The sequence below is a fragment of the Dendrobates tinctorius genome, unplaced genomic scaffold (genome assembly GCF_039654945.1).
Source record: "Dendrobates tinctorius isolate UK_male_01 unplaced genomic scaffold, ASM3965494v1 ptg000019l, whole genome shotgun sequence".
NCBI lineage: Eukaryota > Metazoa > Chordata > Amphibia > Anura > Dendrobatidae > Dendrobates > Dendrobates tinctorius.
Window position 1 is genome coordinate 29,019,913 of NW_027361687.1, and position 12,598 is coordinate 29,032,510.

General features: G+C 41.7%; 1 protein-coding gene across 1 annotated transcript in view; it reads right to left on the minus strand.

Moving 5' to 3' along the window:
- LOC141082823 (cysteine-rich protein 2-like) overlaps nucleotides 1-12,598 on the minus strand; it is a 93,105-nt gene that overhangs the window by 22,384 nt on the left and 58,123 nt on the right. Inside the window, exons 2-4 of the mRNA XM_073566793.1 lie at nucleotides 11,454-11,548; nucleotides 2,047-2,104; nucleotides 1,489-1,623 (exon numbers count right to left, since the gene is read on the minus strand). Of these exons, the coding sequence (XP_073422894.1) occupies nucleotides 1,489-1,623; nucleotides 2,047-2,104; nucleotides 11,454-11,548 (288 nt within the window). The remainder of the gene's footprint in view (nucleotides 1-1,488; nucleotides 1,624-2,046; nucleotides 2,105-11,453; nucleotides 11,549-12,598) is intronic.

Here is a 12,598-nt window from a genome sequence, read left to right on the forward strand (position 1 = left end):
GTCACTTACCAAATTCTCAGAGAATCCCTTTAAACTGTATTTATATTGTATATTTTGCAAACTATTTCTAAGCTGAAGTTTCTGGTTCTCATTGCAAATACCCAAGTACTAGGGAGTCTTCAGGCCCATGCTTCCTTAGAAAACCGTGCAAAATAGGTTTCATTCAAAAAATTGAAATCTGTCTTTCTAGTGTCATCCAAGCTAATGTATTCCCTAAACTGTCTTGGACTATAGTATTGATGAACGATCATTTGAATATATTGGTGGAGGTCTTCCACCATACACTCCATCCCTCACATGATGCATAGAGCCACAGCCAATAAAGCTCACAGTGCACAGACCTGGGCAGCACAGCTACATACAACTTGAAGTGGCCATTCTAAGTACTGCAATTCAGCTCTCACTGGAGCAAATGTGATCTGAACTGCAGTACCCAAGAATGACCACAACACACTGTATGAAGCTGTGGTATTTTGGCTCTGTTCACTATGAACTTCCGGCAGTCATAGCTCCAGATATCAGCTTATGGTCAGCCGTGCCAGGTGTCAGACCCCAACAGATCTGATACTAATGACCAATCCTAAGGGAAAGGACATCAAAAGTTTAACCCAAGAAAGGCAAACCAGAGACAACTTCTGTAGACTGTACTATTTAGTATATCGTCTATATACTAATAAATTATAAAACTTTTATTTTTTTTACTCTCCAGTAAACATCTATTGCTTGGTATGCACTGTCATTGTGAAGAATAAACCTGATACTATTGTGGGTCACTGTGATCTGAGCGTTAAACAATGGGAAATTGTTCTCCATCTATAATACTCTATGCTGCTAGCATTTCCACTGTATTCAAACCAAATAAGGAAAAAAGCGATGCCACAGAGTGCAGACAAGGGTGTATGTTCTCTGTATCTTTGTTCATTCATACAACGCTTTTCAAAGTCGGGTTGACTTCAGATATATGTTATACCAGATGAAGGAATCAACCCAACTTCTGAAACGCCAAGTTGCCTTCACTCTGTGGTAGCGCCTGGGATTTACCTCTCTTTTTTCTTGTTTGGCTTGAATAAAGTTTCTTCCCACCGCTGCATGAATCAGACGTTGAGGCAGCAGTCCTTTATTATTACAAGACGGGTCACACAACCCAGGCAGGTGAGCATATACAATCCTTTGCTTGCTGTGTCTTACATTGAGGGTAACATACTTGAAGCGGATTTTCTCGTTTTTTTTTAGCAATTCCACTGTGTGATCCAATGAAGGGAGGAAAACTATATAGCAAGAGCCGCGAGAACCTTTATCTTACGAGACTTGTAATCAGGTTCTGTTCTCTCTTCTGAATCTTCCAAGAATCGCAAGTGTGTAAATCAACAATGATATTAGCAGCCGTATACTTATAAATGTTTGTTTGTTAACTATTTTTTGTTTTTTGACAGATTAATTCAGAGATTGTAAGAAAATCAGATGCATGTCATTTTCTTAGTCTCTTACCTTTATTGAGAGTCTTTGGAACCGGGCTGACTTTCCTCTCCTCCACCTTTGGAGCTACTTCAGTAGTAGGAGATGTTGGTTTGTCTTCACTTGGCTTCCTGTAGATGTAAGACCCGGCACCTCCAATATTAACACCTAAAATATTCAACAGTGAAAACGTCTGTGAAACGGAGGAAGACATCAATCCATCTTGGTGTGAACACAATTTTATCACTGAACCACTACGTTTACTCTTTAATTAAATTTAAAGCATACCTGTTCTCTCACACAAAACCTGGAGAAAAAAAAACATGGTCTATCCTTTTCCTGACTTCCCAGCATGCATAGAGATAGACCGTACCTTGCGTTTCACCGAAAACTGCTTCTTCAGGGGTTTTATACTCAGTTATTTGTTTTCGATGATCGATTTGACTTCTGTTTCCCTTTTGTGGTTCCATTGGAGAAACAAGCCAGTCATTTCACCAGCACAATCCTTATAAAATAGCTCTGGGCAGGGTACCTCCAGATTATTCACACTCCGCTGATATAGTATTATGCTACTAAAATGAAATCGCTCACCTTTTGGTCCATATAATGAGGCATAACAAGGCTTGTGACAGTAAGGTTTTCCATCATGCTGAAATGATATGAAGAGGTATGGAAAACGTATTATAACTAGCACGAAATAAAAAAAAAAATAATATATGTATAGCTCAAGCATTTATGATTCATCATTCTCCAAATACTTTATGATGAGAAGTAGATTTTGTAAAATCTTAGAGATGCTCCATCATAAGAAAGTGAATCAACACTTTCCTTAATTAAGCTCACAAAGGAGATAAGTTGCCATAAGTTCTCCATGCAGGATGCAAGCATGTTCACATGGGATGAGTGTGCATGTGCATGGGGCAAAGTCAGGGAAGATGATCTAGCTTCATGGTACGTAACAGGATATCCAGTCTTTCAAAAATGAAATTCTCGCAAAAAAAGTCCCCAATTGTACATTATTGATATTCACTGTCTAAATATATATTGCAATCTGATCATTTTGCTGCACAGTCAAGACTAGAACCATGATCCTATTTCAGCAAACTCTAAAACAATAAGATCTATCTGGAAGTGCAGACACCACACAATGTTTTTTTTTCTTAGAATATAAATTAATTCAGCTGTACAATTATTTCAAGCAGAAATCTACTGTGATATAAATGGTGGGGACGCAAGACATAAACATTCTCACCGACACCTGGCTCTGACTGGAGGAATTATTCAAGTCTATGGAAAAATGCCTCTTCAAATTACAATACCAAAATGAGGTCATTAGATTGTGGTCACAGGTAGACTCAAGCATATATACCTGATAAAGAGTGAAAAATATTCAGGATTGAGAGTCCTCAGTAGTTGATACCTTTTAATGGCTAACTGAAAAGATGGTAACACATTGCAAGCTTTCGAGACTACTCAGGTCTCTTCATCAGGCTGAACTAATAAAAATCTGAAGTCACATATTTATGCACAATACAGCCTAGAAAAAATGCAATAGATAAGACAAGTGACGTGAAGCAGAACTATCAATATGGGAGAGGGAGAAACATAAGTATAAACATTGGACCGGTTCATAGATATGGAGTCCGGATGTTTTATGGTCCTCTGATTGGGGTCTAGTTCTGTGTTGTGATGCCCCCACAAGGTTTTAAAAGTAAATTCCTTAATTGATGTAAAAAGACATAAATCCATGCGACACATTCATTCCAGCACTGAGTGTGTCAAAGGTCGTCATAAATTTGTACTCCCAAACTCGTCTCTCTCTCTCTCAGAATTGAAGTTACCTTTCAATACCAGTAATTTCATATCCACGTTGCTGTGATCAGGGATACAGAAATGTTTTGCCACAGGTAGATCCATTCTTTTTTCTCTTATTGTGTGACGATGAGCATTCATCCTTGTTCTAAGCTTTTGATCTGTCTACCCCACATACAGACCCCCAGTTGGACATTTAGGACAAATAATTAAGTACACCACATTAGATGTAATGCAGCTGAAAGTACCTGGGATCTTGTAGTCCTGATGTGAGTTGGGGATCTTTATCTTGTCCGTGGTCATTATAAATGGACAGGTTTTACATTTTTTCTGGTTGCAAGGAAAGGTTCCTGCAGTTGTTGGAGAGGACAGGGAGCTTCTGTCAATGATGCTTCTTAAATTTGGGGGCTGCCTAAAGCACAGTAGTGGGGGGTCTGGAAAAATGGATTGTAATCGGGCATCTTTTTGTAGTAAAGGTTGTAATTTCCGTGCAGCTCCCCTTAGCACCTCCAGATTTGGGTTGTAGGTGCTGGAATGAATGTGTCGCATGGATTTATGTCTTTTTACATCAATTAAGGAATTTCCTTTTAAAACCTTGTGGGGGCATCACAACAAAGAACTAGACCCCAATCAGAGGACCATAAAACATCCGGACTCCTTATCTATGAACTGGTCCAATGTTTATATTTATGTTTCTCCCTCTGCCATATTGATAGTTCTGCTTCACGTCACTTGTCTTATCTATTGCATTTTTTCTAGGCTGTATTGTGCATAAATATGTGACTTCAGATTTTGTATTAGTCTAGCCTGATGAAGAGACCTGAGTAGTCTCGAAAGCTTGCAATGTGTTACCATCTTTTCAGTTAGCCATTAAAAGGTATCAACTACTGAGGACTCTCAATCCTGAATATTTTTCTATCTACTGGCTAACACGGTACAAAGATATACATCTTTCCTGTGATAAGGAGTGAGGGTTTCAAGAAGTAGTATAAAGCTTCTGATTACAAGTAACTGCATTATCTAGGTCAGGGGTCTAAAGCCCCCGTTACACACTGCGATATCGCTAGCAATATCGCTGTAAAGTCACCGATTTTGTGACGTTACAGCGATACTGCTAGCGATATCGCTGCATGTGATACTTACCTCTGACCGGCTCCCCCGCTGGTTATCGCTGATCGCGCGAGAAGCTGCTGGATCATTCCTCGTCGTCCACTTCCTGCGGCGCTTCCTGCTGTGACGACGAGCGACGCGTGGAGCCGGGCGGGAGGATGCAGGATCGTCGCGTCTGACAGGTAAGTAGCGATCCCCGTCCCCTGCGAAGTTGCTGGTGAGATCTGCCTGAGTGGCAGCTCACTAGCGACCACCCAGCGATTCACCAGCGATCCTGACCGCGTCATATCGCTGGTCGGGATCGCTGGTGAGTCGCTAGGTGTAACGGTACCCTTAAACATGTGACCCATGAGCTGCATCATTTTTTGCCAAGGGGTGAGTTAGGGCTGGGTGGCAGAAGGACAGTCCCAGTGACCTCACAGAATATCAAATGCAGCCACAGAGCTCGCTGTGCGCAGTCACGTAATACCTGCTGAAGCGGATCTCCAAGCAATAATTCTGGACAGGAGACGAGCCGATCGTCAGGACGTAAGCGCTGTGGGGGCATTGTATGTAGGGGGTCTGTATACTATATGTAAGTGGGCTGTGAAGCTATCATATTGTATGTAAGGAGTCACAGGGTTACCGCAACAGAGAGGAGCCAGAAGACTGCAGCGCCTGATTTCTCCTACTCCTGCGCTGAAAAGAAGCACCTCACATTTCTTTTTAAATGGTTTTAATTTCTTTTGGCAGAACAGGGGTTAACCGGCCATGTTGGGAGCTCTGGGAGTCTGAGCTCTCAGCTGAGAATGGTTAGACACTCCTATCCCCTATATAATCTGGGTCTTGACTCAAACACATCGTCAGAGACAGCTGATGCTGCATGTCTTGGAGGAGAGTTGTTTGGTGGTTATATGAGGAGTTTGGTGAATTTATCTGTGACTGTTGCTTGGGTTTGTAAGTGTAATAATTCCCTTCCCTTCTCTTACTTTGTTTTTTTTCCCTGTCCTCCACTCCCCGATTCATTCCTTTGATATATGTGAGTGAATATTTGTAAGCCTGGTATTTTCAGTTGCCCTTGTTCATGTTGCCTTGTTATCTGGTTGGTGAACTGCGGTGCACGGCAGGTCCCCTCTTCCCTAGGTGGGGCAAGGGTACAAACGGAGGGCAGATACAGAAGATAAGGCAAGGTTGGTGGCCCCGTCACCTCCACCTTCAGAAGTAACTAGGGGAATAGGGCGAGCTAGAGCGCCCCCTAGTGTTAGGGACAGGGTAGAAGCCCCTGGTCCCGAGTCACCTGACATCTAGCCGTGACATAAGGGGGCTTTTGGGCCATCATATTGTATGTAAGGGGACTGTGGGGTCATCATATTGTATGTAAGGGGACTGTGGGGTCATCATATTGTACATAAGGGGACTGTGGGGTCATCATATTGTACATAAGGGGACTGTGGGGTCATCATATTGTACATAAGGGGACTGTGGGGTCATCATATTGTATGTAAGGTGTGGCCATCATATTGTACGGGGTCATCATTTTATATGTAAGGGGGATGTTGGGCCATCATTCTGTATGTAAGGGAGTGGTGAGGCCATAAAACTTTAGCATGTTGTGGGGCCTTCACACTATATATAAGGAGCTGTGGGGATATCATACTATATGTAAGGGAATGTAGGGTCATTAAATTGTATAAAGAGCGCTGTGGGGCTATCACACTGTAGGTACGGGGCTGTGAGTCCTTCATATCCTATTCAGGGGAGCTGTTTGACATGCATACTGTATGTAGGGGGCTGTTTGACCATAATATTGTATATAGGGGACCGATGGGGCCATAATACTATATGCAGGGGGCTGTATGTAAGGGAGGCTGAGGTGCCATCATCCTGTATGCAAAGGAGCTGTGGGGCCATCATACTATATGTATTGGAATGTAAGTCTACCATACTGCATGTATAACAAAAACCTTAATTTGATTTCCTTGGCCTATCTCTAGCAAGCATCACCTCATTTCCTTTTGTAATTTCTATTTAAATGTTGCCATCTTTTCTCAGTAATTCACTTGTAATACAGCCTGAAGAAGGGGCCTTTTGAGCCCTGAAAGCTTGCAAATATAATTTCTCTGGTTAGCCAATAAAGGTATCACCCCTTGAATACTTTTCTCTTTTTGTGGGACATAAGTATTTACATCGATTTTTCTGGCTAACACTACCACAATATTATTTCGTATTGTATATCGTACATTGGTCATGACAGATTTATTGTGAGCAGCTGATGAGTTGGGAGAGACTGCTGCTCACCATATCTCCACACCTGGGTGTGGTTCACTTTGTGAATTGAGAGCGCCGTTTGTCTCACATGTGCCTGTGTGTATGGAGGTGTGCAGATCTCCTGGATTGAATATGGTTGCTAAAGGACTAAGAAGCTGGGACTCTAAGCCAGGCGACCCAACCAGCACTATTGCATGGACTTTATGCTTTATGTTGTACTTTGAGCTGAACGAGGGCTATATTTGCGTTTCCTGTGAAGTGGTTTTTGAGGACTAAAATAAAATCAGCTGAGTTAAAGGGTTATTCCCAAAAAACCCAAGTTACCGTAATCCCCAACTGTCTGACCCCCAGCAATACCAAGAGAATGGCTCTGCAACACCTGTTTTGAATGGAGTGGAGATGTGCATGCTCAGTCTCTGCTTCATTCATCGTTTATGGAACTGCCGGAAAAGCTGTACTCGGCAATCCGATAAACAATGCATGGAGCGGAGCCTGTGCATTCCCATATATCTGCGCTCTATTCAGAACGGAACTGCAGAAACCTATTTTCGGGATTCCAATGCCCAAATCTGTGGATCGCAGGGGCTATCAGCAACCGGACCCTGAACAGCTATGTGCCGGTTTTAAATAGTATACTATTTTATGTGCCTCTGGGCTAACCTAACAAGAATCGTTCGTTCATGGTTTCCTTCTGTACAGTATTCTTGGATTTTCAATTATAAACTAACCATGGTGTTAGAAATATTTTGAAGTATCAACTGCATATTGTTATCATAACCACTGATTTGTGTATTCTTTTAGGGTTCTTTTTTGGCCCATACGTGTTGTTTTTACATTACATCATTTTACGTTGGCAAAGCTTCTTGTGAAGCAAAAAATAGATTCTTTGTGAGCAGGAACCCAGCAATTAAACGTCTCTATAGCCGCAGTGTTTGTGGTATTTGATCTACACTTTAAAAAGAGTCTGTGTTACTTCATCTGCCAACTAATGTATGTAATCTGATACTGCAAATTAATATATGATCGGGAATATCAAGTCTCACTACCAACAAGTTATAGTCAAGGTCTAGCTTTGAAAAAGTCTTTTATTCATTTTGGGCTTGTAGTTCAGTATTAATGAGTATAGCCATCCCTGTATGCAAATAGATCGGCCAATCAGAGGTGAGGACTGGACTCCTAAACCTAGAATGAGCTGTGATTTCTAGAATTGGTGCAATGATGGGCCATCTGCAACGTCAATAGTCTGTGGTTGCTCGAACGGAGCCCGAGAAGCGCCTCCTACTTCCTGGCATCCACGACTCTACTTTTTATTATCCGGCCTGGCACGACATCCCGCCTCTCCAGGCTGGCTAATCACAAGAAGAGTCACGGATGCTGGGAGGTAGAAGCGCTTCTCAGAGCTCCCCAGATATCCATTCACACCAATTCCAGTGATAGCAATAAAACACAAACCTATATGTCCATTGTTCCAGCTCGTCCTGCTCCATAAACATGCTGCCCAAAGATTGCATAGCATTTCCAAGATGGAAGCAATAGTAGAAAAGTTGCTCTAAACTGGATTTATGTATTTATGTTCAGTAATCAAAGCTAAAAGAAGCAAAGAAATAAAAAAAAACTAAAACTTTCTATTTTGTGGAATGAAGGGCAAAATAAAATAAATAATTATTGCTATGAATATTGGATATCTGGCTTGTCCAGCTTCTTATTAAAAGAGAATTTGTCAGCAGATTTTTGCTATTTATTCTGAAAACAGCATAATGTAGAGGCAGCAAGTCCGATTCAAGCGATGTGCCACTTGCTCAGCAGCTTGTTCTATTTCCATTACAAACAGTGTTTTACCAGCAGGAGCCCATCACTGCAGGACTAGGTCTCACATGCACAGTAGTCCTGTTAATCTGTGTAACCCTGCCCGCATCACCGATTGGTAACTTGCTGACAATGTACACAGGAAGCTGCCAATCAGTGGTGTGTGCTAGACCTGGCATGTACAGCAGAGAAACAGGGGTAACTGCACCAAGCAGCCCAGTAAGTAACACATAGCTGGAATCACAATCTCTGCTGCTATATCATGCTGCTCTCAGTTTACACAGAAAAAAACTGCTGACAGAGTACCTTTAAGGAAAAAAGATAAATCCTATTTTATGGAGTTGAAAAGAAAATGTTATTGTCAGGCTTGGTCCTTTAAGTGACGGAAATAATCAGATAACTATATGCAGAGTATCAGGACATACTTCAGATTCCGCACTGTTGGCCTGCAGATGTCACAGCAGACACAGATGGAAAATGCTCGCCCTGTGCAAAAAGGACAGCTCCACCCTATAGTCCTCCGATTTACTCATCTGCTCCTCACTTGTGGTGACAAATGCACTGACAAAGCAGCACATGGTAGGTCTAAATGTGATGCTAAATCTTACTGTGATCCGGAGCTTCAGCGAGTCTCATTCCTAATCGATGATGCATTGACTCTTGTGCACAACATCCTTTGCTGCATGTTAGAAAGACTACAATTCTCAAAATACTTAAAAACACTGACAAAGCAGGGGCATTTAACATTTTAAAAGCTGTGAGTGGATCGCGATTCCACCAGCAGCTGTTAGGGGCATATAACAGCTTATTAGACTGATCATATCAACTGTCATGTGCCAGAAAAGATGCGGGCTCAGCACCAGAGCCCGTATCAAAGGGAGGGATGCAACTTCATAGGTCGTGAAGGGGGTTAAACGGTAACTAAGTTTTCCTCGATCTCCTAACCATTTAACCCCACTCTGATATGAAATGTTCCAAAAAATGTTAAAGTCTCAGCCAAATTAATGACTTAAGTCATTATAAATCTGGAGAGGTAAATAATTATGCTTTCTCAAGAAGGGTGTAAATCTTATCTGTGATGAAACCTCAGATTTGCAGAAGGAAAACAAGCGACGTGAAACGTAATGCATGGCTAACTGCTCCAATCCCAGAGTCATTTTCGGATTACAGCGCACTCCTGGGAACCACCTGTTCCCAACCACAGACAATATTTCTATTGTCCGTGGCGTGGAAATGGAGGGTCTCCATGGCAACCAAACAAGAAATGGAGAAGAGTTCTAAGCCGTGAAAAGGCTCGAACATGCTAATGTTTCTAAATCAGAGAAGTCACAGCTGGACGTGTGGAGGCACAGAAAACTTCACACCATATCCCAAATCATGGCATCCCGCTGACTGGGAAACTATTGAGTCCGACACTACAGTTTGTTTTTTTCCTGGGCTCAGTATATTAAGAGGCACCAAAAAAATCTGTCTTCCTAAATGTGTCACTTGGCCTTCAAGAAATGTAGTTTCAGTATAAAATACTACAATGCCAATATACAGCAATATTACTATGTGAGCTCAATAAATTTAAAGGGGTTATCCTCATCTTCATGAACAAGTATTGCCAGAAAGAGCTTGTAAATATAAGGAAATTTGCAATTTACTGCTTCTTAAAATGTTCACTAGTTCTTGAGATATTTACACTTTTCTTTGCTTCACCTTGTTGCCTTGGAAACCGACCACCGCTGCTCAACGGTAGGAAATGCGCACTGCGTACAAGCTCTTTGCAAAAAAAGGCTTGTTTTTCTTCCCTTTCTTTTAAGAATCATAACTTTATGTTTCCATTGACATGGCTGTATGAGGGCTTGTGGTTTGCGGGATGAGGTGCAGTTTTGAATGACCATATTTATTTTCCAGTGTTATCTACCTGAAAAGCAAGGGAAAAAAAATCCAGGCGGATGAATTAGTGATGAAATCCCCCAATTTCGCCATTGTTTTTTGGATTTCATTTTTACATCATCCATGGTGTGGAAAAAATGACCTGGCAATTGATTATCCAGGTCAGTACAATTACCAAAACATATAGGGGCCAATGTATTAAGACGTGCTGGAGGACAAGGTGCCGAATTCACTAAGAGGTGCACAGCACTTGATGAATTTGGAGCATCTTCTGCATTAAAAACGCCAGCACTTTTAATGAATTGAACGGGCAGACGTTGCCACAACCCCCATCCTGCCCCGGGTCCTCCTCAGTATCCTGCCCGGGTTCTCCACAGTTCTGCTCATTATGGCAGAGCCGATTCAATGCAGGCTTGAAAATGCCAAAAGTTGCTAGATTTGTATGCAACTCCACGCTGCTCCAACATATGGAGGCTTTGACGTTTGTCGGAGCGTCATTCCGTGCATTTTGGACTCGTATATACGGTGAGCTGGCTTTCCTTCTCTAGTCAGTTTTTCCAATACATTATATAGTAAAACTAATTGAGTCATTCACAAATACAACTCATGCCGCAAAAACAAGCTCTCGTATGGCTATGTCGGTGGAAAAAAAATGTATGGCTCTTGGAAGAAGTCATGAAAAAAAAAATGAAAGCACAAAACCCTAAACTGTCCAGGTCCTTGGCAAAGCTGGTCTCATTCTATTTCCCAAAAAATCAGCAGTGTCCCTTTTATATATATTATAAACTGGTGAATTACACTCAGTCCAGACTTCATCAACGACCTACCGGTGGAAGGATGAGTTTGGTGTATAAACTTTTGGGCGCAAATAAAGCTTCATTACCGTTTTTTTTTTATTGTCTCCCAAAATTTATTGCTTATTAATCACAGATTTGCCGTACAACCCTTGTGTTTAGTTTTTGGGTGGCGCGCTCAGATGTCTTTGAATTCGGAGATTGAGAACTACTTTGCATTTCAACAATCGGTGCATAATTCATTCTAAAACAGGTTTGCCATGAACCCATATGAAAAGTACTAATTCATATGGACATACCAAATAGTTTGCAGTCCAATAATTGTTTTTTCTTTGGGTAGGACCTTACCTCAGCATGTCCACCAGGATTAAGTGTCTTATTGCAGTGCTCGCACTTCAGGCAGAACTTGTGCCAATCTTTCCCCAGGGAGGATACCTTCTCAGCTGCAGACAGAAAAGAGACCACAGAGTGGTCACAAAGTAAGAAACAACCGACATAGGAAAAGTTGTAAATAAAGCTTTTCCAAACCAATGCGACAAAGAAAATACAGTAAATATTCAATCTGACAAAAATCCTGATGGGACAGCAATTCGGGCCCTATCCCCACTGGTAACAAGAGGTTACCAAGTTAGCCAAGGACCTTCTGAAGGTCTCTGTCACTGACAATTATGTACTTCTATGAAGTCATGGCTTGGCTTCACGGGAAATTGTTTTGCTATTGTTAGAGCTATTATATTAATCTGTAATACTTGATGAAACTTGTCTTCCATAGATTCACACCACAGATGTGGTAACAGTACTCCAAGAGACCACGACTTTTCACCTTCCTAAAAACAATGATTATTTCTTGGAACTTACAAAGTGATTCACATATAATAGTAACGATTTGAACTAGATGGTTATTATAAGTGACTTTGGGAACTCTGACACCTAGGTAGTTGCTACCTCTCTGCCTGTTCTATCAGGCACCAATCTTTCTTGGCTCAGAGTGGCCCCGCACTTCTCCTGGGGAGGCCCATTTTCCTGCTTCCTGTGATGTCACATTGAGAGAGAGTCAGCATCATGTTGGTGGACAGCTAGCTGTCTGCAGCAGGAAGCCGGCTTTCTTTCAACATGATGTGAGCAGTGATGCACCAGAGACAAAACAGAGAGTAAGAGAAGGCACTGCTCTGATAATGTGATATCACAGGAGGCAGGAGTCTGGCGTGCAGGAGCGGTCCGTGACCACTCTGAGCTTGAAGAGATTGTTGCAAGGCAGAACAGGAAGATACTTAGCAACTCTGGGGACTAAAAACAGTAGTGATGCACCTGGCTCCTGGAGATGTCTCACCAATATGGGCATATGGGTTCTTTACAGACTTGACTTGTTCATGTGAAAGTATTTTTTTCTTGTTACCGTTTGCTTTGACAGCAAAAAGGAAATTATGTGCGAAAATTAAAAAAACAAACAAGTACAGAAAAAAAATTTTTGTCATTCTTTATCAAGCAACACA